The sequence below is a fragment of the Chelmon rostratus genome, chromosome 1, assembly GCF_017976325.1.
Source record: "Chelmon rostratus isolate fCheRos1 chromosome 1, fCheRos1.pri, whole genome shotgun sequence".
Taxonomy (NCBI): Eukaryota; Metazoa; Chordata; class Actinopteri; order Chaetodontiformes; family Chaetodontidae; genus Chelmon; species Chelmon rostratus.
Genome location: NC_055658.1, coordinates 15,974,827 through 16,000,162, shown reverse-complemented (window position 1 = coordinate 16,000,162; position 25,336 = coordinate 15,974,827). Strand labels below are relative to the sequence as shown.

The 25,336-nt window shown below is 40.7% G+C and overlaps 3 protein-coding genes across 4 annotated transcripts in view; 1 reads left to right on the top strand and 2 right to left on the bottom strand.

Annotated features, from left to right (window-relative positions):
* nfat5b (nuclear factor of activated T cells 5b) overlaps positions 1–1,295 on the bottom strand; it is a 36,582-nt gene extending 35,287 nt beyond the window's left edge. For both annotated transcript variants that reach the window (XM_041947656.1, XM_041947739.1), the window contains exon 1: positions 1,007–1,295. In XM_041947656.1, the coding sequence (XP_041803590.1) occupies positions 1,007–1,079 (73 nt within the window). In that variant the 5' untranslated portion in view covers positions 1,080–1,295. The remainder of the gene's footprint in view (positions 1–1,006) is intronic.
* Positions 1,296–2,894: 1,599 nt separating this feature from the next.
* On the bottom strand, positions 2,895–21,093 carry LOC121608559 (polycystic kidney disease protein 1-like 2). Its single transcript, XM_041939888.1, is given in 38 exon segments — positions 2,895–3,044; positions 3,180–3,311; positions 3,398–3,499; positions 3,595–3,805; positions 4,116–4,276; positions 4,366–4,493; positions 4,588–4,721; positions 5,138–5,468; positions 6,523–6,708; positions 6,797–6,937; positions 7,021–7,117; positions 7,754–8,226; positions 8,835–9,048; positions 9,131–9,357; positions 9,580–9,779; positions 9,872–10,018; positions 10,118–10,296; positions 10,417–10,518; positions 11,583–11,813; positions 11,919–12,109; positions 12,612–12,837; positions 12,925–13,053; positions 13,364–13,484; positions 13,576–13,721; positions 13,802–13,948; positions 14,432–14,569; positions 14,649–14,828; positions 14,940–15,082; positions 15,346–15,558; positions 17,265–17,409; positions 17,518–17,645; positions 17,736–18,146; positions 18,242–18,471; positions 18,582–18,729; positions 19,100–19,210; positions 19,657–19,845; positions 19,940–20,098; positions 20,805–21,093. Coding segments are annotated over 38 exon segments (6,990 nt in total).
* Positions 21,094–22,445: 1,352 nt separating this feature from the next.
* bola3 (bolA family member 3) lies at positions 22,446–24,219 on the top strand. The gene is made up of 4 exons (XM_041941457.1): positions 22,446–22,593; positions 22,706–22,829; positions 23,211–23,299; positions 23,563–24,219. Exons 1-4 carry the CDS (start codon positions 22,525–22,527, stop codon positions 23,626–23,628), a joined length of 348 nt encoding a protein of 115 aa, XP_041797391.1. The 5' UTR covers positions 22,446–22,524; the 3' UTR covers positions 23,629–24,219.
* Positions 24,220–25,336: the final 1,117 nt, after the last annotated feature.

Below are 25,336 nucleotides of genomic sequence, written 5' to 3'. Positions count from 1 at the left end.
TCACCTCACTGTAAAGCCGCCATTAGCTTGCTGCAGATGTATCAGTATTGGTGCATGCTGTATATTGGTTAATGAATAACAAGAAACCGCAATATGTTAATGCTAAAGATATGTTTACACAGTACTGTGGAAAGAAACCGTGGTTTAATTAATTTCTCAACCGTAATTTAACCTCCTCTGCACACACACACTATTTTGCCCTTTAGTAAACATATGTATGCATCATTTTAAAAAGGTTTGTTTATCTTTAGTTTATCATATCAGCAGTTATACCATTACCTGAGTATGTTTTAGTCTCTAATATCTATATCATGTTCAGAACTTAAACTTTCCACACAGTCACGTTTTGCTGCTTTTCCTACTGTTGGGATGATGCAAATGAGCATATGTCCATATACGTGTGTGGGAGGACACACTGTTTCACACTATGAACCTTTTCTGCGAATGAGCATGCTACAGTACACATCAGACTTACACCTGCTCTCGTGAGTTCAGTTCAGGTGTTCTACCTGAGGGCCCTGAGGCTCTCACACTGATTTGACACAGTCTATATATGCGTGCTCGCTAGCGCCACTCTCAGGGGCCAGTGTGGCGCATGTGTGTTGCCTCAGGGGGGGCCACTGATGGCCTCTTCAAACAACCCACAGAAAATAGAAAGTGAACTGGTCTGACCGGTGTGCGCGTGGCTGCTGAGGGCTTCAGTTTGAAAAACAACAATAAGAAACTACTTCACCTTGTTCCAGGAAACAAAAAGCAAGAGTGAAGGCTGAAGGACACCAGAGGAGCGTCCGCACAGACATTCACAGCTTAACTCCACACGATTATCAGCAGGCATGTGACATGAGGCAGCTCGTCCATACATGACACTGAGGGGGCTGAACGCGACCACATGAGCGACCCAACGCAGGTAGGCGGGTAACTTTCACACACACACACACACATCCACAAAGAACAATAACTTCAACATGCGCGGCAAAGAGAACAAAAATCCAGGGGCTGTTATTACCTTTCGAGTACAAGGATCTGGGAGAATTCAGGTCGAGGTCCCCGCTGAAAAGGGAGATAAAGTCAGAGGGCATCGCAATCCCTCAGACTGAGAAACCGGACACCCTCACTCAGCTACAGCGTGACGTCGCTGGACGATATTATTGTCTCTCTGACTGTCAGAAAAGCTTAAAAGTCGTGTTCAGACAACTGTAGTTACTGAGTTGACTCTTTCCTCACAGCTGGGTAACCGTCTCCGCCGTCACTTCGCTGGCGACTCCCCCCTCGGTCCGCCCACGACGCATGTTGTTGTCAGCAGACGACCCGAGCGGCTCACACCGCGAGCCACGCCCACACCCGATGACGCAAGACGTACAGACGACGTCGGGATCATTTCTGATTATTTATGACTGTACAGTGAAGAATTGTTTATTTTCTTTTTTGCTCATTGTTTATGTGAGCAGTCTGGGTTAAAACCATTGATTTACTCAACAAGGGGGACGTTGTGCACACGAATACTCACTATGTGTCCGGCTGCTGAAAGATATGATCACTATGATTATGTTTATGATTATTATGATTATGTATTACTGTAGCACCATTCTACAGTGTTCTGTTTTTTATGTTTTGAGGGTTGTGTTTTAAGTTTGTTTCTAATAAGTATTATCACAATGTATATTTGTAACTTTTATTGTTATTTTAACTTTTTACATACGTTATATTATAAATGTGCACACAGCACCTGCAACGCTGTAGACTCATGTAGAAAACTACTTTTAAAATGTACATTTTTCAAAGTCTAGGTTAGTACATTTTTTTATGCTTTGTACATCACAAATATGGTGCTCCATCAACTTTAAGTGTACTGGGGATGGCAGCAGAAGTGACTCTACCTGGCAATAATTTGATGATGACAATGATGATGATGAAATTGATAATTTGACATACTTTCTGAGATCAGAAAGGATGTTCACATTAAATCAGACTCCTGACTAAATCTAGCCAGTCCTCCCCTTTATTCCATTTCAGTGTCCATTAAAGCCAAGAATGAATGGCAGGAGCAACATGCTGAAATGGTAAAAAGGCATTTAAAGGCACCTGGCAAGAGATATCGAGTACGTACTAATGTTTATGGTTCACAGATCTCCAGATCAAGTTGCACATTACTATTTACTTTCACTATATACATACATTAAAATGATCTCTTGTTGAATCTCTCTCTTGAATGTTAAGAACAGTAGTTTTTTAATCAGCTCTATTTTATGCAGCCACCTTGTGTTTGTTGTCTCAGAGAGAAAAACATTATCATTGTTTTTTAAAGCAAATAAATTGTTATTACTTAAAAACTTAAAAATCTCCCATTCAGAGAGAGTGATGGCAAAAGCTTGGTTTTGTTTCATAAGAAGCAACTGTTACATCGTCACTGAATGCTACATAAATACTTGTGAAAAAATATATGCATTACTGTAACATGTTGCTAAATATGTCGCTGTACTATTAACTACTGCACATGACTGACAAGTGTAATCAGACAGCTGATGAAAATTACATACATATTTGTAGCATATTAATTATTTAACAGAGTAAAAGTATATTGTGCAAGATTTAGTCACAGAAACACAAATTTATTTGCTTAACAAAATATACTGCAGCCTAAATACAGTGTATCAGTGCCAAACATCATCCTGAGTTCCTACTTTCAGTGTTTCAGCTTCTCCTACAACAGTGACAGATCTGCAGCAGTAGAGAGAAATGCTAATAATGTATAGACTTGCAAGGGCTAATATTCAGTCACAAAGCAACAACATTGGTTTGAATAAATGAAGCAAGCTATGACAAGCAAAAACTAAAGCAAAGCATTTTGTAGGTCTGTCAAACTTCTTTATGACTGTGGAGGAACATTTCCACCCTCAAGAAATCGTTGAGAGTCCATCATTTGAAGCAGATGAAATAACTGGCCTCTCAGGTAGGCATACGCCATCTTGTTTCTTACATTTGAGTCCGAACAAACTGCAGAGTTTCATCAGCATCAGGTCCACAATCTCATCCTCTTCTGATGGCTGTGGGAACAATGAGTAATATATGTAAGTCAAGAAGTATCAAGTCATGTGAGGCTGTTTCTGCCATGGTATGAGCTCACCTCTTCTACAATATGTGCACAATAAGACTTCTCAAGCTCAGTGTGGTTGAGTTACCTTGTGATGTATCTGCTCTTGACTGAATGCCACCAGAATGACAGAGATGAAGAGGTTCAGCACCACAAAGGTCATGAACACAATGCAGGAGCCAATGAGGAAAGCGCCAAGCACTGGATTGTAATTCAGAACCTGAAAGAACAGGAGGAAGACATACACTGAAGAAGGGTCAGCTGTTATAATCTGCTGTGGTACAGTTATAATAGCCTCATACTAACCTCCTCGTAGTTAAAAATGCCAAGCTGCAGGCTGATCATGGTCTGTGCAGCATCCAGCAGGGTTCGATAGGAGTATAGCTTCCACCCGTACATCAGGTTAGACTGCATAAAGTTAATTTCTGTGTTAGTAACCACCTTTTGCGTTCTTTTTCAGAAAGTACAGCATGTGTTGATGTTGAGTGTGGGAAACTGCTCACAGCAATGGAGTAGGCCAGGAACATGATGGTCATGACCACCAGGAAGCCTGAAATATCAGTCCAGGCTCGCTGCAGCGTGGCTGTGATCATTTGCAGCTTTGGGTTCAGTCTCAGTAGGTGCCATAGTTTGATTGTAGCCAACAGCACCAGGAAGGCAATCAGATACCCCAGCACTGCATCAGCCTTGGCTGTCTCATGGAAACTGGCGTATCTAGAAACAGAGCATGAGAGGACTGAGCCTTGTTTTATCAATCTTTTGAAAAGGGTTTTGAATGGATGGAGGGAATAATAATAGATCTAGTAATGTTTTCCTATTTATGGCGTTGAAATTCAGTTCAAATAACAGATTCGCTGGATAAGGTATTCTCTCTGAGGTTGAAGTATGAGATGCATTAACTTTCTACACTGTTTTGCAGATTAGAAAACAGAAAATAAATAAGTAAATGCACTTGCTCATACCAATGTTAAGATAGAGTCCTTGCTTATATGCGTGTATGAGTTGGGTTTTTTCTTTTGCTTACTGGTCTTTGTTGTTCTGGTAGTATTCCATATCCCGCAAACCCAGTAAAGTCCTCTTGATGAAGACAGACAGCGCGCTCCAGCTGAGAATGATAATCGCCAGCTCCAACAGGTTCCACTTACTCTTGAAATAAGTCCATCTCTGTTGCTTCATGAGCTTTCCCTGTCAGGAGGAGAGGAGTTTTAAGTTTGAACAACTTAATTATTGTACAGTAGTAATGGTAGTGAATTCAAGGCAGAATGAATTCATACCTGGACAAACATGTAATAGATGATGAAGAGGAAGTAGATGGCTTCAGAAGCCATGACAAAGATGTGAAGGCCACCGGTTGACTGGTACAGACGCACACTCTGAAGCTCACTGCGGAACTGGAAAGCTCCTGGAGGAAACCCAAAGTGACAGAAAACATGGTTCTCATAAGAGTTAACACGTCTGCTTGGCTCTCACACAGTAGCTGAACATGGACTACTCACCGATGGCTGTGGTCTCCAGCATGAGTGTGACAATGCAGAAGAGGTTGACGTTGGCGTTGTACACAGTGAACTCCACAAAGACCGCTTGGGTGTACACATCCAACCAGGTGTTGTCATAAAGGTACTGAAGGGATCTACAAAGAGAAAAGTAAGGTTAAATCATATGATTTCTACATGTGCTGTGTGCAGAGGACCTGCTCCCTCTGTGGATATAATGAGCTCATTTTAATGTAATGAAAACACAACAATACTCATGTTTAGGTGATTATACACTAAGGAACACATAGTTATGAGTATTCTAAATCTGCACACTGGTCCGTTGAAAGCAAATAAAAACACTTCAATCTAAAGCCGTAGTATTAATTTATATTGTTAATAACACAAATGTGAATTTTGTTTTAGGGTGAATGCACAATAAATTATGCGTTTGTCACCTCTATCATCAGTAAACTGCAACTAACAATTATTTTTGTCACTCAGTTATTTTGTTTTGGGGTTTGTTTACCTATCATCTGTCATTCTATTTCAGTGGCTCCTGAATGTAGCCCACCTGCTGGAATTTTGTAAATCTGGCCCCAGATCGACCACAAACCCTCCTCCTCTGTAGAGCATCACGCTACCCCAGATGGGGTAGGCCCTCAGTTTACCCTGCGACTGGTACGTCCACGGGCTGTGGAGGTTCAGTGAGGCATTATCACCCACAAAGTGGCTCCAGCCTGGACCGTAGGAGCCCATGTCCTCCAACTCCCACGAGTACGGAGCGTGGCAGTCCCGCCCAGACTGCTGCATGGAGGGAGCCACGTGGCACGAGTTTTTATGCACCCTCACCTGGCGAAGACGAGCGTTACCCACCAGCTTGGAGTTTCCATCTGTGATGAATCCTGAGACAGAGTTTCAGCCCATTTGCGATGGTCAGTCCAAATAAATTGTAGTTTTGGCCACAATTAACCTAATTTTTTACACTATTTACACTTAATGACAGGGAATGTTTGAAGGTATTTTATATTTATTTTACTACATAAATATACTGCTGATGTCACATATTGTATACTGTGTGTAGTATAGTAAGAAGCAAAATGTGATAACTTGCTCATCCTTTTTGATGTGCACTCAACTAAAAACAGCACAAAAACAATATATTTAATGTTTCATCTCATCAACTTCATTGATTTTTCTAAACATATGTTTATTCTGAATTTAACGCCAGGTTCATTGGTAACAGGTGATAGTATCATGATTGGGTATGAATGGAGCAGTTGTTGAGGAGTAACTTGCTACATGTAATGGTGTCAATTACAGAATAAAAGTCACTGTAATCCCTTACAGTTCCTGAGTGAAAAATATGTAATTAAATTAGAATTACTCATCAAAATGCTGGTAATTACAAAAGTGTTACATCTAAATATATTCTGTTCAGGAATGCCTTTTGCATTTTTTTTTCTGCATAAATGCCTTCTTTTGGCATATTTCTGGACAACATGGGTTTGTTGTTAGAAAAGTGTCAAAAAGTAATGATGAAGTAAAACAAATAGTTACATTACTTATTGCATTTTTAACAGGGTAACTAGGAAACTGTAACATTACATTTCAAAATCGACCTTCGCAACACTGGAAAGGGACATCCTGGATCCAATCTGTAGTTTGTTTGATGCCAATTTACTTAATGGAAATGAGGGTAAACAACAATATACAAAAACAATGAGCCTTATAATACAGGGACCAGAGCTATCATCAGGCCACTGAAGCCAAAGTTAACAATAAACTGAGATTAGCTACCTGTTGACTTACCAAATTAACTTTAAAATAACATTGATAAAAGCTGAGTCATTTCCGTGTTATTTCCATTTTGTCAAGTACACAAGAATTTGTAAATCTTAAAGGGAATTCATGCAAAGCAGTCATGTGCAACAGATGATAACTTCACAACATACTGACCTGGGTGTTCTCCAAACAGGTTGCTTAGCAGAGTTGTGTTTGCCCAGTTAAACACATCCTGAATACTCATACTGTCTGAGATCTCTTTGCTGAAGCTCTGCCGGATGTGTTGTGTCAGAAAGTAAGCGTTGGGGTCCCTCTGACCGTACGCCAGCAGGAGCAACATCCACATAAATCCCATGTAGGCTGCATCAAAAGCAAACATTTTACATCTGTATCTCAACCTTCAATACGTTGCATTCTGGGTTGTTATGTATCAAAGTGGGTCACTTACCAAGAATCTCTCTTATGAGAGCGAAGACTTTCTGCTCTTTTACCATGTTGTTCCTCATCCTCTCAATGTCAGTGGGAGGTGGTGGCTGATAGAAACTGCATGTGCTGTCTCTTCTTGCTGCACGCACTGCGTCAGGATCAGCTGAGAGAGAAATACTCTACTGATATGTCTTGTTTTTTCACACAAAACGATGCAACAATAACGGAAAACTGGAAAGAGTGTACCTGCGTTTCTTAGACTCTCATCTATCTGAGGCTCTCCGTACTCCTCCTGGTCGACTTTCTTCAGAACAAGAGCAAAGAAAGCAGCAAAACCAAGAACCTGTGATGGAAGAGTTTCAGAATTCAGTACCAGAGGACCGTATAATGATCACTGTATTATGAATACAGCATGTATTTACTGTAGTACTGGGAAGTATTTCTGGCCTGGGAAGCTTTGCAAGCATTCAAAAAGCGATACATTAATTGATATTATATTTGACAATAAAACTAGAATTAATAAAAAAGACTTAAACAAATTAACCGATCAATCGAAAGGCTCAGTCGTTCACAAGCAAGGATGCAGCGAGCTTCAACGCTTTGTGAAACACATGATTGCATAAAGGACGTTGCTACAGGGGCTTGGGAACACTTTGTAAAACCTTTGTCTGTAAACACAGTTCGTTTGTAAATGACTGCATTCTGTTTTTATTTATGTTTTACACAGTGTCCCAACTTTTTTGGAATCTGGGTTATAATTTGCTCTATGGGGCATTAGGGGATGTGACAAGAAGTAGTCGAATTAATATAATAGTGTAATGATTGTAGTCACTACATGATAAATGTATCAGCATAACACAAAAAAAGGCTGGACGTTGGTTGGAAAGATACCAAGCTCATTTAATGAGTTACTGTCAAACATTTGCAATGCTACTGATGTCATCCTGTTTATTCTGACCATGACAGTAATGTCACTCACCTTCAGAGGCTGAGTGATAAAGAGACTCTCAAAGAAGGAGACCAACATGGAGATGAGCCAGCTTATAGAGCGATCTTTCCCGTACGTCAGCCCATACATCATAGTGAAGTATCCCGACACACCACTGGTTGCAATCACCAGTATCCAGCCAACAAACACAAACCACCATGGCAGCCCTCCTTGACAGCACTTCTTGGCAGAGTCTCCGTTGACGCTCTCCTCTGGACTGGGGCTGCCATCGAGCTGGTCTCCGTCTAGGGTGGACGAGGGGAGGTTGCGCTCCAGGAGGCCCTTCATTCCCTGAACTTGCTGCATGGCTCGGTTGTAGCTGCCTGGGTTTGGAAAGCGAGATGGTCCCAACAACCCCAGCTCCTTCTCAACATGGCGCAGCTGCCTGTACAGGTACCTGCTGTTGTTGCTCTTCTTCTGAACTTCGTCTGAGGTCTTCTCAGGGCTTCCACACACACTGTTTTCTGTCCATGCAAAAATCAGTCTTAGTCAGTTAGGAGGAAAGAAATCAACAGTTCAATTAAAACTTCTCATTCAGGGTAACCTATTTTGTATAACAGAAAATAAACCTCAATATTTCTACTTTACAAATTCCGAGAAATTATATTTTTCATTAACATGATTCATTTTTACTTCAGAGGGATTTTCAGAGGTCATTGCATTTATTTTTCATTTGTCTTTCAAGCAAATGAAACCATAATTCGGCCGTAGCAATACAAAAACTAAGTTATGGCCTAATAATCGATCACTGACAACGACCCAGATTACATCACATCACCATCATTAGATTGGTCTATCTCATTTGTATGTCAAAGAAAAGGTACAGTTTGTCCTATATCCAATTGACATTGAAGAAAATAACAAAACTAAAAAAAGTCTAAAGAGACAGAAAGGTAAAATACTGCATATATTTGTAGCTAATCAACAAACTTATCTTTCGACTTCCTGTGAATTGAATGGCCATTGTATCAATTCATTTACTTATTTCATTTTTTCTTAATGAGTCTGGTCAATTGGACCAGCCAGAAACTCATGATATCAAGAGCACTGTGAAGATAAAGGTGCTGTTTACCTTGTAGATTAACTGCACGTAAACTGAGGATCGCAGATTGCTCCCTCTTTGAGGCGTCAGTGTAGAAGTCTCCAGCCGCCTGGTTCTGCTGTCTGATGATGTCCTCCACCAGAGACAGCAGAGCGTTGATGTCAGCCTGACCAGGCCGGAGCTCCAGGTCGGGCAGCGGACTTTTCATGGCCTTTGAAAGTGACTGAGCAATTCTCTTTATATCCTAATGGAGAAAGCACATTTTTGATATGTACAGGGAGTTATTATTACTTCTAAATCACTGATAAGGATATCTGCTTCCTCACCTTGATCACCGTGTCTGGTGTAATGTCCTTCAACTCTTTCTGAGGGGAAGAAGTCTGTGAGGGAGAAACTCGGCCAGTCTTCCCCTGATTGGAAGTGTCTGTTTTGGCGGCTTTCTCTCGAGGACGAGTGTTTCTGAAGATACTCACAATGAGGAGATTGATGGGAAACATGATGATTGAACTTTGAACTCCGATCATAACTTGTTGCCAGGTAAATTCGATGTGGCCTGCAACGTGAATCAAGTTTAAAGGGATGCGTTTCAATGACAGCTGTCCCAGCCGTAGACATATTTCAATCAGAAATATTTTTACATGCTAGTGCTGAAAACCAGGAATAATCTGATCTTTTCTGTGTGTTTTGAGCTGGATCTCAGGAGGTTTTACACAGCTAATTTAAAAGTATTCTATTCTACAATAGAATAATATGTATTTGGTGTTTTGTTACCTACCAAGGTCCATGGTCTGCTCAGAGGGGTCAGCAGGGATGCCCCAAAACATGATGCTGGTCAGCATGGTGCACAGCAGCAGAGAAAAACAGCAGGATACTCGCTGCACACGTGTGAACGTGCTGCAGGGAGGCCGACTGATGACAGAGAACCAAATGTGGCCATCACGGAAATCCTTGGCTGTCTTCATGAAGAACAGGTTACTAGAAAGTATTGAAAAAAAGCACATTTGGATTCAGGAGAATTAATAATCAACAATGATATAAAATCAAGTCATTCCTTGATTGATTCTTACCTAAACCTCTTCAAATCCATCTCCGTGGCGACTGGGAAGACCTTGTCAAGAGTGCACTCTCCCACATCTACAGCCAGCCAGGAGTTACACAAGAAGTGCCATTTCTGACCACTATCCAGATCCTGCACCATTACTTTGTTGACATACCTGCATGTAACAACAATAATTATCTACTGACGTTATAGCAACAGCACAAACTCACGCTTAACTTTGTTTCAATCATCAGATTTGCCCTCTGAGCCGTACCATGCAGGGTGTGCTCCAGAGTTGTCGTGCCACAGTCTGATGCTCTGCAGATCTCCAAGAGAAAAGTGTGTGGTCAGCAGAAACATGTCCGCGCCACCCCTCTCAAACACTGGCTTCTCGGGGTCTGTCAGGTGGTGGGGCTCACTTTCTCCCTCCGTACCCTGCAGAGTAATCGTCACCTAAAACAATCACGGTGGACAGAGATGTCCAGAGGTGTGTCAGCATCAGAAATGTTGTGCAACAGAAGAAGCCGCCGGGTTTTGTTTCTGTGAGTCTCAGCTTTAACAGGCGTTACTGACCTGAGAGGAGGTGGCTGCACCGTGCCGATGCCCTGTGCTGAAATTCAGCATGTAACGATACTCAGCCAAGGGATCATTATCCTCAAGCACTGTTATCTTGACCTACGAGTGAATACGAAGACATAGCGATTAGGGATTTTTTAAATTGATAACCTCAAACACATTACCTCAATGTTATACAACTAATTATCAAATGTAAAATAAATGAAGTAATGAAAGGCGTTTAAATCATAGATCATGTATGATATAATCCAAGCACTGGTGTTCTCTGTCACACACAAACATACTTACCATAAACACACAGTATATAAAATAACCGGTCTGAATATTTTAGTGTCTTAATGTCAGTGCATTTCATAGTAGTAGTGGGGCAGAGCAGGTATTTCATCCAGCTAGTGGTAGAAAATAAGAAAAGTACATTTACTCAAGTGCTGTACTGAAGTACACTTTTGAGGTACTTGTACTTTACTTGAGTATTTCCATCTACTGTTACTTTCTTCTACAACTCCACTACATCTTAGGGGCAAGTATTGTACTATTTACTCAATTACATTTATTGATACTAGTTACTTAAAGTAATTTGCAGATTAATATTAATAATCCAGAATAAAATCAACAAATAAATTAGGATGTAATATTAGATACAAGCAGTACATAGCAGCACTTTTACCAGCTGCAACATTAAAGTCATGTTTGAAATAATTCATCAATAATAATAATTCAGTAACATATAACATACAATATTTTGAAGTGGGCCATTCTGCATAATGAATACTTTTACATTTTGTACTCATATATATATTGATAACACTTTTAGTACCACCACTTTCCACCACTGCATACAAACACAGTTACTTCACATGAGCATTTACTCAATTTTTCTGAAAGAATATTGTACTTTATATTTCTTAAAATGTAACTGATAGTTGCAGTCACTGGTTGAAAAGGTTTAACGCACAAAATATACAATGAGCTCATAAAATTTGACCCACTGTTAGACTGTTGTGACGTCTCAAATGCAGAATTCTAATGGGGTATTCTACTGAGGCACCGACACATTGAGGATTTCATATTAAATATGTGAGCAGTGAAAACTGAACTTCCCAAATGGTCTGGCATTTAAAATTCAACAATATAATGTGGTGAGAGTCTTCACAGACAGTTACCTTGGCTGAGTCCTGGATGTCTTTCCTGCGTGCCCACACAACTACCAGGAGATAAGCAGCAAAAATGGCCCCAACAAAACACACCACCACAGGATTATTAGTGAATGTAGCGAAAAGTTCTGCAGTGCGTGACACGTCGACCAAGTTCGGCATGACGAAGAAAGAGCTGCCAAAGAAAGTTAAGTGGTTACAGAGGCACTGAGTGACCAAAGGCGTGGTGAGTGGACCGACCTGTAAGAAAAAAAAAAAAAAACAGCTGGTCAAACGTCACAGCTCACTTTTCAAAGCTGTACTGATACAACCACTGTGGATGTATGATCTTTTTTTGTTGTTCACCCTGCAGCCATCTTCACTCCAAGAAGACTCAGTTTCATTCCAGTATTTGCACTGGGCAGCGATGGAAATGACAGTGACAGTGGCATTGATGGATTTGACGCCTGGCTCTACAATGGGCTTCACAACCAGGTAGTGCACTCCAACATCTCCTGTTCTGTCTTTGGGACTCAGCACCCAGGTATATTTCTCCTCTGTGTTTAAATGACAGATATATTCATACACAAAAACACACACGTCATAAATATGTAACAAATTCCCTCTTATGAATTTCATATCCCCTCCCTGATATCAGTGTAAATGGCAGTTTATAGCTACTCAACGGTTGCTACAGGGATGTGACCTGTAGTTACTTGATAACAGTTTATGTCTCTGTCAGCTATGGAAACCTAACTGTGTTAATTCTGCTCACTGATGTTTGTGTTGATTGTTCCTGTGGGAAAAGTTTGTTGCATCTGTGGCAAACATACAGTGTTTTGAAGCCTGTCAGACGTCATTTTATTTAAAAAGGAGACGAAATATGAACGAAAGGCCAAAAAGCCGAAAAGAGCAATGGCAATCAATCAATATGCCAAACATGTCACCATCACATTTTGATTGTGATGATAATGATAAATTCCAGCTATATAGTTTAAATGTGACTTTTAGCTAAATCATGCATGGTACAAAAAGTAAATCTGGTAGTTTTAACTGTACCTTCTGTTGAATTCTCTCGAGGGATCTGAGTCTTGGCCACATAATTTTCATCATTTGGATAATCTTTAAATCCCAGGAATAGCATGAAGGAAATGTCTTCAGATGGCTCCATTTTCAGCACCAGTGTTACATCCGGCGAGGGAACGTCAATTATTAATGTGCTGAAATTGGCAAGGTCCAGGACTGTACTGTTCTCCTGGCCAACGTCAAGCCGTGGTAGAAGAATCTGAAAAGCCAGAAAACACATTACTCTGAATAGCCAACCAACATTATCCAAGGTAACTGTAAAAGTATCTCTAAAAAGAAATATTACCTCTATCTCTTCAGGTAAGTCCTGTACAGGGATGACAGTGCCGTCCACTCTGGTCAGAGAGACGGATCCTACAGTTCCAGTGATGTTTTCCTCCTTCCATGAATATGGATTCGTCTCAAAACTCATCATCTAGAAGGAAGTGGGCATACAAAAAAATACAAATTGTGCAAAACTGTGACTCAGATTGCTTTATTCAGTCTATTTTTTTTTTTGTTAGTTCCATAGTTGTAGACATGTCAGATTTTACCAAAGTTCTGAGATTCAACGCTACATATTCTGTGCAAGCATTAAAGGCATGGATGCAGATTTGTAACTGAACTGACGCAAGAACTTTATTTATTTACCTGGAGCTTTAACTGCTCCAGGCATTATGGATACTGAGATCACGGTGCATCAAATGTTCATTTTTTCCATTTCCCTCCACCCCACACACACTTACTCTGACATCCACTGGCTCCTCTGGAGAGACAATATGAGCAGGCAGTGTTGGAAAGGAAAATCTGGAGGAGCTGTTCTTCTGGACATTTATATCCTGCATTTTCATCTTTTCTGGAGACACTCTGCAGGAAGATGAATCAGAACCTTAGTAGTTTCAGCAAACTGTAGTTTATAGTTAAGTACATGTTCTAGCCAGTGCCAGTCATCTCTTACCTGTTGACGTAGACACTGATTTGACCAGAATCAATGATGGCAGGGTCTCCATTCAGCTTTCTTTTATTCAGCAAAGCACTTTGAACATTGTTTATCCCAGTGAGAAGAAAATCTGAGACTTTTTTCTGAAAAAAAACATATTATATCTTGTTTGATAAAGACCATAGAGGACTGAGAGAGAGAAAAAACAGATACTTAGTAGTGGCAATGATAGTTTTGTCCTTACATTTGATGAAACATTCAAGATATTACTGGCTGCTTCAACTATTGGTGTAGCTGCTTGCACTACTTCTCCATCATCTCCATCGTCCTGATTAACACTGATAAAGTTGAGGGAGGAGCTGAGGTCTACCAACAATGAACCCGCTTCTTCCTGGAGAGGAAATACAGCAACAAAAACATTAGAGTTAGAGAATCTGTGTGCAACTTTCAAAAGAGCTGATGAACATGTATTATACTGAGGCCAAAACATTTCATTTCATGTGCTAGTTGAGAAAGTTGAAGAGTGGAAAATGCTTAAATACACTGGTCTGCACGCTGCATCAGACTGTACTTATTGCTGACGTCATGTCTTGCAGCCTAAACAGGGCATAAGCTTCAGAGAGTTCATACTCACTTACAAATGCTTAAAACAAACAATGGATTGAAGAGGCCATTTACACCAATTGGTGTTGCTATATTTACCTAAATGTTAAAGACACAACACCTAACCTAAATTTTTCAGGCTTTTATATTAGTCTGTAATTAGCCAAATTAGTCCTACTTTTGCCTATTTATCTGTACTGTGTTTTCTTATAACAAGCATTTTCACATCTCCAGATGTCACTTGTCATACTGCTGTACTGATCTACTGTACTTGAGCAATGGGACTGAGTTCATCTGGGCGGTGGGTGAGTCCAGCCACGGCTCTGGCCGTCACTTGCACTTCCTGAGTTGTGTTGTTGGGTGAGTCCAGCAGGACTGTGGTCATTCTGGTCAGCATTTGCTCTCTGAGCTGTAAAAGAGGGAAGTGTTGGTCAACATCATGGTGCTCACGACTCGAGCTGTAAGCCTCGCAAATATCACTCAGCTACCTTCGTCCTTGCATCCTTCTGATCTTGGCCGGCCTCTGCGTTCAGCATATCAGAAACTGAAGTAAATATTTGTCCAAGAGCCTCACCGGAGAGCAGACCCTGCTGCTCTAACTGACCCACAGTATCCTCCACTGCAGACTGCAGAGCCTCCACTGAGGAGCTGGAGCTGCTTGTCCGCACCTTGAGAAATATTAACAGTCACTCTGAATATTCATAGACTGTTAGCTAGAAACCTGTTTCTCTAATCCTCCTTTTTCCTCTGAGACACATGATTAGTGATTGACGACAAACCTGAGTGGAGACAGTTGTGGTGGCTTTCGCATATTCATTTTTCACAGTCACCACAACAGACAAACTGTAATTGTTGTTCTTATCTCCGAGAGGCAGGAAGACAGATTTCACCTCGTGTGCATTACTGCAGCGCAGATGTTGGCCTTAAAAGATAAAACGGACAATTTGTGAGAATTCTCAATTGATTGTAAATAGTCTCATCAAATATAGTCAAAACTTTTCACAGCAGCTTTTGCATCATTTCAACCTCAGCTCTTTTGCTTCTAACATCAGCAAACCTTGATCTACCGCTACAGCTGTATTCTCCTCCTGCTGCCTTGTCCTCCTTTCTCCCTGCCTTGTAACAGAGCTTTTTTTTCTTGTTTAAAAGTGAATTAAATCAAGAGACAAGAGTGCACATTCTCACCCGTGTCTGTTGTGAAGCAATAAAAACAGCCTGCGGAGCAGAAAGCACTTGGTTTGCAGGTAATGTCAAAAGCATCGAGAACTGTTCCTGACGGTGGAGAGATGCTACATGAGGGGGTGCTGGGCTCTGTAGGTGCATCAGTTGAAGCCTGCTCAGTTGGCTCAGGACCTGGTATTGGAAGCGTGTACTTGGCAAAACCTGGCACCTTCTTGCCTATAAAAAACAAACAAACATGCATTTTGTAAATCAATTAATCAGCTTCTTTCAAATGCAGAAGGAGTAAAAAGTAATGTAAAGTTAAGTAAAGTTCTGAACAAAAACTAGGTTTCAAAAGGGCCCCAGCCCTATTTATACTAATCCTCTATTAAGGAATTAAAAACGCACCATATGCAATCACACTGATGTTGTGCATTGTGTCCCTTGAAACTTTCAGATATTGGCTATGCACAACATATTCAGTGTTGCCATCCTGCTTCTCAATAGGCGGCCTTCTTCTTGCTTTGAAGTAACATGTCTCAAGGTCATCCTGGGAAAAGATTATTGGTTAATAATGTTTTGACACACTAATCTTTTAATGCCACAGTTTAAAATCCATTTAAATGCTGATTTACGGTCAAAGGTTTGGGGTCCTCAGTGTACCAAACGACGTCCGGGCAAGTTGACACACAGCTCAGTCTTAGCTTTACATGGTCGTTCACATTTATTGAAGCACAATCATCACAACTGCAAAAACAAAAGTAAATATATAACTCTGACCTATTCCAAATATACATAGACTATATCCAACTCTATATGAAATGTATGTCTTTGAGGATATTTGATATATTTTGTCTGGTAAATCGTTGCCTTTTACCTGATGGTGACGTCTGTGAATTCTTTCGGGGCAACAGTGATGCATTTTGAAGTTGAGGCAAGTTTATCCCATTTCCTAAACCAGGTCGTTCTCCTCACAATGAAAGTGTATTTGAACATATCAAAGGGATTTGGAAGACAATCTTTTTCGATGACGTGAGTTTCGTCCTTTGTTTTGTTTCTGCATTTGCAATTTCCTTCTGTATGGGAAGAAGCAGAGGCAACACTTTTACAGTGCTGCTGATGTATGAAGACAAATGTCATGAATTACAGTATTGTTATGGCATATCTACAGGGGATGGACAAAATAACAGGAACACCATGCAACCCAGTAGAACAGAACCAACTGACACCTGTTTGACACAGTGAATGTGGTCACATGGGCACTAATGTTTGAGCTATGATCAGGTTTTTGGAGATTAGATGTTTGTTGTTAGCATGTAAACATCATATGATTGAGAAACTGGGAAACCACAAATATGCTTGTTGGAGTTTGCTGATAGAAACCAGAATACATGAAACCAGAAGACCATCAGCAGGTTTCTGATCATTGTGATCAAAATATGATGATTATGGATGTATTAGTGATCAACGCTGGAAAGTGAAAGTTACGCTGGTAAGGACAAACTGTCCTGGCGCTCTTATCTTCCATTACTGGTGATCAGATGGGGAAACCAAATCTAGCTGTGTGAAAAATACAGCAGTGTCCGGGCAGCTAGAGACCAAACTGGGATTACCCTCGACTGCTGAGGGCTGGTTCAGAGATAACAGAGATGGCTGCATGGGGAGGAATCAAAGACACACTTGGCAAATGATCAGACACGTGGATGCTGTTAGAATCAAAAGGAGCTGAACAGCAATGAATTGATGTAAAATTCATATCCAACTGACAATGATCACACTGTGGCAAACACAGACCCTTTCAAGCTTCACTGTTCTCTAAAAGGTTTTAGTTTTCGGGTTACCAGTGTTCTTCTGATTGTGTTCACCCCATATCATCACTTTAAGTATGGTTCAACTATTTAAATCTCATTTAAAATACTTAGTTGTGAATTAATTGTACTTACTACATTTCCATTCAAATGCGAGTCCTTTGCTGGGTAGTGATTCGGTTCCAGTTGCGCTCAGTGTGACACTCTGAGAGTCGTCAACCAAAGCCTCTGGAGCAGCAATTATTTTCAAATCAGAGTTGTCGACACTCATATTACCCGTCTGCAGATGAAAACAATATCATTGTGCTGTAACAGAAACAAGCAAACACCTGAACGTAGTATTTATAATTTAATGTTAGGTTAAGTCTGACGCTAATCTTCTACATACTGTGTCTCCATTTTCATCAAGTGAATGGTCAGAGTAATTCTGGCAAGCCTGAAGTATGTTCTCTAAGTCCACGTCCACATCAGAGTCAGAGAAAGCATTCACAGCTCGTACGTTCACCTTCAACAATCCTGTATCAAAACAGTTGAGAACATATATCATGTACTACAATACTGGTGACTGTTTCCATTTGATTACTGTATGGCTGAAGCTGTAAGTACCTTGCAGTGGGCTGGAGAATGTATAAACTTGAAAGCTCCCGTTGAGCATGCCTCTGGTCTCAGAGAGAGAGTCCCTGGCTCCAGTCAGAGTGAAGAGCAGCTCCACAGGGGCTCCTTGTGCCAACGAAACACCAATGATGAGATCAGCAGAGTTGGGACAATCGTCGTCCTCTGCTATCACCGAGGACTGCAAGCCCTCGACAGGTTCCAGCAGACACAGCTCTAGACCAGTGGACACTGTGTGGGTTGTGACCCCGTTAGAGGCAGCCAGAGTCATGTTGTGACAGCCATGTCCAAGCTTCTCCACCACGCCTGCACTTAGTGTAATGTTGTGAGGTGTGATCCCGCTCTCCACGGACGAGTTTGCGACCAAGTGGTCTTCGTGTTGAATTGTGTAAGAAACATTTGTACCTATTCAAGAAAAAAAAGCATTCACTTTGTTCTGTATTTTTTGATAAGTGGTCTATTTGAAGCATTTATGCCCCTACAGTGTCTGACTGACTCACCTGTCTCCACCATAACCTCAATCTGAACAGGCCTGCCATAGAGTGCATTGCATTTAGTGCCACCTATTGATATATTCCTGCCATTGCACTTAATAACACCAAACTGTCCAACAGGCTCCTGAATGGTTATGGCTTTCTGGGCTGTGACATGCCATTCACTGGTAGTGCACTCCACTCCAACCATAAAAACACCAGGATGGCTGAATTTGTGCATCACAGTGCTCTCCATCCTGTAAGTGAAAGGGTAAATACACAGTTGCTAAACACAGTTACATAAATAAAGCTAATGAATAAAAACCTATCTATCTATTTATCTGGTGTGGTGCAAAGTCTTGCTCACTCTACTGGGCTGTATGGATCAATAGTGTGGCCATCGCCAGCATGCAATGTGCACGTGAGGTTTCCCTGAAAAGGATGAAGGAGCCACTTCACAGTGATGGTGACATTATCAAAGACGGCCGCCAGCTTAGTCATCAGCAGGAGGAGTCCTGTGGGGAAATCACTCGTCAGCTTTAATTTAGGTTCCATGTTACAGCAAATACACAGTTCATCTGAGTTCACTCCTCTAGTTACGTCTGCAGGGCAATCATTTGATTGAGCTGAAAGTCATCTTGCAGTTTAGCTTGAGGGGCGAGTGCAGTTCAGTGACTCGTTCTGGTGGCAAAGTAGATGATAAGACATTTGGTTGTGTCACGGAAGGGAAACACAAGGCACATAGTCTAAGGGTGTCAAAATTAACTGACTATGACTAACTCCAAAGTTATACTGTCCACTCTTCTTCTCCAGAATAATTATCTACAGTGTTATTTTAGAGTGGAAAAGTCTATGTATAGTGGAAGTAAAACGGACGAATCTGACCATGTTTGCAGCTGTACTCCACAGACAGGTAACTTCCCAGCGCAGGACATGGTTCACCAAAAGAGCTCAGATCCACTGGGGCCTGGCAAGCCTGCAGGCCGTGGCAATGAGCTGGAATGACAGATGATTCAAGTAAATGACACTGTTCAATTTTCATTCTCTAGTGTCTGTATAACCCTCTAACGAGACAGACAATATCTCTTTAAAGAGGTGCATTAACAATATGGGGAAACACCAACTATTTGCTTAGTAAATGCATGAGCACATCCAGCATGGCTAATGTGAATGTATATATTAACTCCAAAGAGCATCTACTCAGCTCCCAGAAGGGGTTTTCCTCATGTCTTTTCTGGAAGTATAATCCTTTTTGCTGCAGCCGCTGGGCAGTCATGCTTTTTGTGATTGACAAAGTATGAAAGAAAAACGTAGTTTGTGTTGATTTTGTTACAGCAGCTTTAACAACAATTGAATGCAAATATATACTTAAACACAGTGTTCCATCATTCCTGTTAAATTACAAGGCGGCAAGTTAAGTAAATAATTTGTCAAGTTAACACCTGTTACAGAATCCATCACATCTATCCAGCTGCACTCCTCCTGGGAGGATGAGGGCAAGGCTGTGAGTTTGGATCGGCAGTAGTGAATTGTTTTTCGGCCATAGAAGCTGTCATCTATCTCTATAACTTGACCAGAACCACATTGCAGTGTTGCATTTTTGCCATCGCATGCGATAGATCTCCCAGAATCTGAGGGAAGAAAAAAATCAAGATAAGATTATAAAAGGAGAGCAACGACAACATAAGTTTAATGCTACACATTGATTTATTTAGGGGAATGTACCAAACTGGCAAATGAAGTTGAGTTCCTGGCTACAGTTCCCTGTGGCTTCCCACTGGAACCCTGAATGTCTCAGGATGTGCCCACAGGCTGCTTGTGTATCTGGCATGTTCATCCAGTTACTATAACTGACATCTGAGCCATCCAGCCACGCAAGGGAACCTGAGAAAGGACGCAAATAAGACACCACTTAGTTAAATCAAACTTGTATCTTGAATTCAGCTATTCAGGCAAAATGCTGTGGAAGATAATGTCACAACAGATGTTAGGAAAAGCTTGCTAAAAGGTGCAATCTAGGGGTCATAAAACAACAAAGCAATAGATTGAGCTGGTGACAGACTGAATGAATGATAAAGACTCAGTCTCTGTGAAGGGGAAATAAAGACACATTTGTAAATCAGGCCACTTGACAGCAAGCCCAATGAAATGTTCAAATGAATGAGAAATGCCTCTCAATACACCTGCTGCTTGAGGGAGATATCCAAATCCACCAGTCTACAAACAAAAGTCAGTAAACAAACACATTACAGATCTATACAACAGACATACAAGCTGCCTAATGAGATAGCAGCTGAGGTGATAATCTCCATTTTTTTGTAAAATGTTGTTACTGAATTATTAGATATAATAATTGATCACAGATATAGCACATTTGTTTTCATATATATGGCATATGTATGTTTTTCATGCATATAAAGTACTTAAAATGTATTCACTTTACAGGCTTCTATGAATAAAAAAAGCACTTTTATACCAGATGGCTTACATGATGGCACTCAAATACAAGTAAACTCACTAAACATCTGTATAAAGCCATTGGAAGTCATGCAGTATCTATTCTGGTCCCCCTGTCCACACGCTCTCTCACCCTCTGTGGCAGCAGAGTCGAGCGTGAGGTTCGGGGCTGCGGGTGCCAGCCCGAGCCACCAATCCTCCCCTGGCTCCAGATGCTTCTGAAGGAACTGCTGTGTCTCATCGTTCAGGATGAAGGCCAGGTGTCCTCCGCCTCGCTCACACCATCCCTGGGCACTGAGGAAGGAGTGCTGCATAGCCACAAACTCGTAGCAAGAGCCGTCAAAACCCTCCTGGTACTCTGGGCAGGAGAGACCCTCTGCGTCCTCCTCAGCATAACCAGGCCAGCTGAAGAAGAGAACCATCATAGCCAGTGTGGGAAAAGTGGTACTTTCCATCTCTGCACCTGCACACTGTTCAGACTCTCTGGTAACATCACATCTTTAAAGGGCACTGACGTCAGCAACTCTGTCACTAGTCAGGTCTTTAGGGTTATTTTCAACATTAGGATGGCTTCCTTGATGGCTGTCCAGCTTTGTGTTGTGCCCATAATTCTTCAAACAAAGCTCAGGCCTGTAGTGAAAAGGCACTAGAGCCCACTGTCAACAGCCATTAATGCTTCCCTGCCTCCATTAATGTATGGGTCCACAACCTGCAGAGTGAGATAAGCTTCTCATTCAACCTGCTCCTGCCATGAACATGTAAATCTGAACTTTAAAAGGAGACACAGCCTTTGATTGTCCCATGGGGATGTTGTTTTTCAGACTGATATGGAAGGCTGAACTAAAACACTAATTTAACAGTAGCCTTTACTTTTACACAGGATTAACTTACTAACTAAAAATCCTAAAATAATTTGTTAAAAGGTTATAAGCACAGGTGTTTCAAATAACATAAACAACTGCAATTCACTTTGGTATGCCATCTCCAGGGTAGAGGCCTTTTTCACAGCAGACATGTTGATATGTAAAAGCAGGAAAAGCACATGTGGAAATAATAAAATTACTGAAGATTGAATCGAATTTAGCTGCTCCAGTTTCAGGGCCCTGGCATTGTTCATGCTGGCTCACTGTCACACTCTCACATCTTACTGGGACACATGAATAGAACAGAGCCATCGTTAACATTATCAGTGACACCTGTGGCATTTTTACTGTGTTGAATCAAAATGCCTGCTGTGAAAAAGATCTATTAGCTCACAGGCTGGACAATTTGTACATGTTGCATGTGAAAAAGTTCTGTTTATTTTGTCTCCAGTCTGGACTTAAACCTTGTTCATGTAATAAAGAGGAATTTTAACAGGAGCAAATTCTTTGGGGAGAATTCAACTCACAGTAACATGTCTCTCCCATATGTTTACGCACAGTCACTATCACATTCCATACATATATCATTTTACTTCATCACTTAATACTTCATATTTTTTTCTTTCATATATGACACTCCAACTGTAGAAATTAAAGTTGTAAGCATACATGACTCTTGTTTTTATGAATCAAAATTATAGACCGTTATATACTACTGTCTATTTTATCTTGTCTTATATATCTTATCATTGTAAAAAATGTCCAGTCCAGATTTTCGGTGGTTATAATACATATATGTTATTTGTTTGTTATGTATTATGTATGTTATGCTGGTTTTATTAGGACCGGTAAAAAGAAAACAAACTCTGAAGTACCCGGATATCTGACGTCATATTACTGCGACGAAGTAGTTTGAGGACATGACTTGTTGAGTAACTGGTGCGGATACAACAAACGTCCCATGATTAAAACTGACGCCACATTTGCACAATGTTGGCTTGTAAACGGAGCTTGTCAAGCACTATGATCTCTGCTCTTCGGGTTCTTCGCAGTAATCGAGTAAATACACTTTTTATCAGCCCAGGCACCACAGATCAGACGGTCTGTCTGAGATGCTAACAGCAGTTGGCTAAATTTGACAGCTCATCGCACCTCGTTTCTTCCTCCTCAGGTTATCGTTTCTGGCCATGTGCAGAGATGTCTGTCCACACAAACGGACGGAGAGGACCGCATCGCAAAGATACTGAAGGAGAAGTTTCCGTTAGCCTCGTCGCTCAAAGTTGTGGACATATCAGGTAAACACGGATCTGATCAGGTGACTGATGAAGGCTGTATGAAGAAGTCTAAACAAGCAGAGGTCATCTTTAGGTCGAGTAGAGGCTCTCTTAACATCCAGTTTCCCTCTGTTGTTTTTTTCATTAAGTCTGCCTGATATACTGAAGTTTTAATTCTGTTTGAAGTAGTCCCAGCTGTCCATTGAAGCCATGATGTTTACACTGACTGAAATGTCAAACCCAAGACTGCTTTTGTGTTTATAGCTGCACAGTTACATCAGATAGAGGTATTCCAGATGTCCAATGCATCTAAAGTATAGACATCACAATAATTATTATAGAAACTAGATGGACACAGCATACACTTGGGAAATGACAGTGTTGACTCCGTGCTGTGTTCAGGTGGTTGTGGGGCCATGTATGAGATCCATATAGAGTCCAGTGAGTTCAAAGGAAAAAGGACCATTCAACAACACCAATTAGTCAATCAGGTAAATCACATCAACAATCACCATATTACCTGTGGCAGTACAAAATAATGTATGGCATATAATAGTTTTTTGTTTTTGTTGTTGTTAATTGTATTGTAACAAAATGTACTTGCGCTTGTGTTCTATAGTCCATGTCAACCATGCTTGTGAGATTGTAAGATTACCCCCTTAACTTTGGTACACATGTTTATGAAGTATTTGTAGATGTTTATGCATGCAGATGTTGAATTTTACTCATTAGCGTGTTGTTTCGTCTTCCACAGGCACTCAAGGAGGAGATTCAAGGAATGCATGGATTGCGAATATTCACTGATGTCCCAAAACATTAGAGAAAGTCCTGCCACGGTTGACCCACAACCTTTTGCTTTGCTCACCTTATCCATTATGAATGTACAGTTTTACAGAGGACATTGTGTAGTAAATGAATTCCATGATAATTGTTAATGTGCCAGTACCAGAAATGCAGAGGGACTTTCTCTATGGCAGTAACAATGTGAAATTTGTAAGACATGTAATATTAAATTATCTTTTTTTTTTAACTAGTGAGCTATCTTCTACTCTAAGATATGTATAAAACTGATAAATGCTACAATACGCACAAGCTGACTTGGTAAAATGCCAGTGAATTGTCAACTCAAGTTGGTTTCTTCCCAATTTGGGCTCTTCTCAGGGTTGATAGTGAGAATGATAAGCAGTTGAGGAAGTAATAAATAAAACCATCCTGAATAGTGGAGAATTGTGACAGACCCCTGTGATCACATTTTGTGTTGTCGTCCCATGAAAGTTAAATGATTTTACATGACTAAACATTGAAATGTACATTGCTGTATCAATGCTACCAATGAAGTGATAATACAAGTTGCAATAAAAAGCAGCTACTGTCTGCCTCCCACTAACTTCTCACTTGATTGTCGATGGAGGCTTTTGAGATTTAACAACAATTTCAGACAAAGGAGACTGACAATGCTACTAATGTTTGCAGCTAACTAATGTTTTTTAGAAATTGTAAGTAACGTTACACATTCGAACCACCGACTGACGGACAGAGTCACAAATGAAGCTAACGGCTTGTTGCCGCTCATGTCAAGTGAGTAACGGTTATTGGACTTACATTCACAAGGTTGACAGCAGTCGATGGGATGATGGCGTCACTCTGCTTCTGTTGGCTATGTGAGTAGACAACTATTTGTTAGTATATTAGCCACAACAATTTTATAGAGCAATGATAAAATTATGTCAGGGCCAACAATAAGTCAGAGCTAACTTTCTGCGTCCGTTAGCGTCGTTTCTTCCGTCTGCTAACAGCACAAACGAATTATTATCACTGTGTGTCACTTTTGGGGGATTTTTGACAAGTGATGGAAAAGAGTAAGGTTTTTGTGTAAATTATTTCGAAGCAAGATGTCTTAATGCAACGTTGGCTAAAGTTTTGTTAAGAAAATGTTTTGACGTAGTTGAACTAGTTGATACATGGTCTGACTTGCAGGTGTGTTATAAAATTGTAGTTCTTCGTCACGAGCTGTTTCTCCTTAGCCCCCGCCCCCTCCAAGAGAGTGCTCATGCCACCAAATTACTACGGAGAGCGGTGAGGCTCAAAATGATTGTTTAGCGAGTTTTATCTGGAGGTTGTTTTATTGAGGAAAGTGAATGGCAACTTTCATGACTGTATATATGTACTGTATATGTTGAAAATTGGGTAACTGAATCTATGTTTGTGGCGTTTTCTTTGTCTTTGTTAACACAACTAACTACTTTTTTCTGCCTTAGTTGCCTTGGTGTTTTGGCACCCAACTCAGTGCCTTGGTTGGTTGTTATTCAGTGTCTTCCTGTTATAAAAAGCCCGTTACTCTTGTGAAATTTCTTAAATTATAAAATCCAATTTTAGCTATGCTGTTAATGTGGCTCTGGAAAGTGAGGAGAGTATCCAGGATGACGCCAAGGTTTCTGACCTGTGTTACTCTTTCCAAAGACAGGTGTGACGTTTTAAAAGACATTTCCTGTTTGTCAGCATTTGCCCCAATAGCAATGATTTCTGCC

Excerpts from the sequence above, each read along its gene's own strand:
- bola3 (XM_041941457.1), top strand. The coding sequence starts at position 22,525 with ATGTTGGCTTGTAAACGGAGCTTGTCAAGCACTATGATCTCTGCTCTT. Across the intron at positions 22,830-23,210 it reads CAAAGTTGTGGACATATCAG|GTGGTTGTGGGGCCATGTAT; the intron begins GTAAACACGGAT and ends TGCTGTGTTCAG. Across the intron at positions 23,300-23,562 it reads AACACCAATTAGTCAATCAG|GCACTCAAGGAGGAGATTCA; the intron begins GTAAATCACATC and ends CGTCTTCCACAG.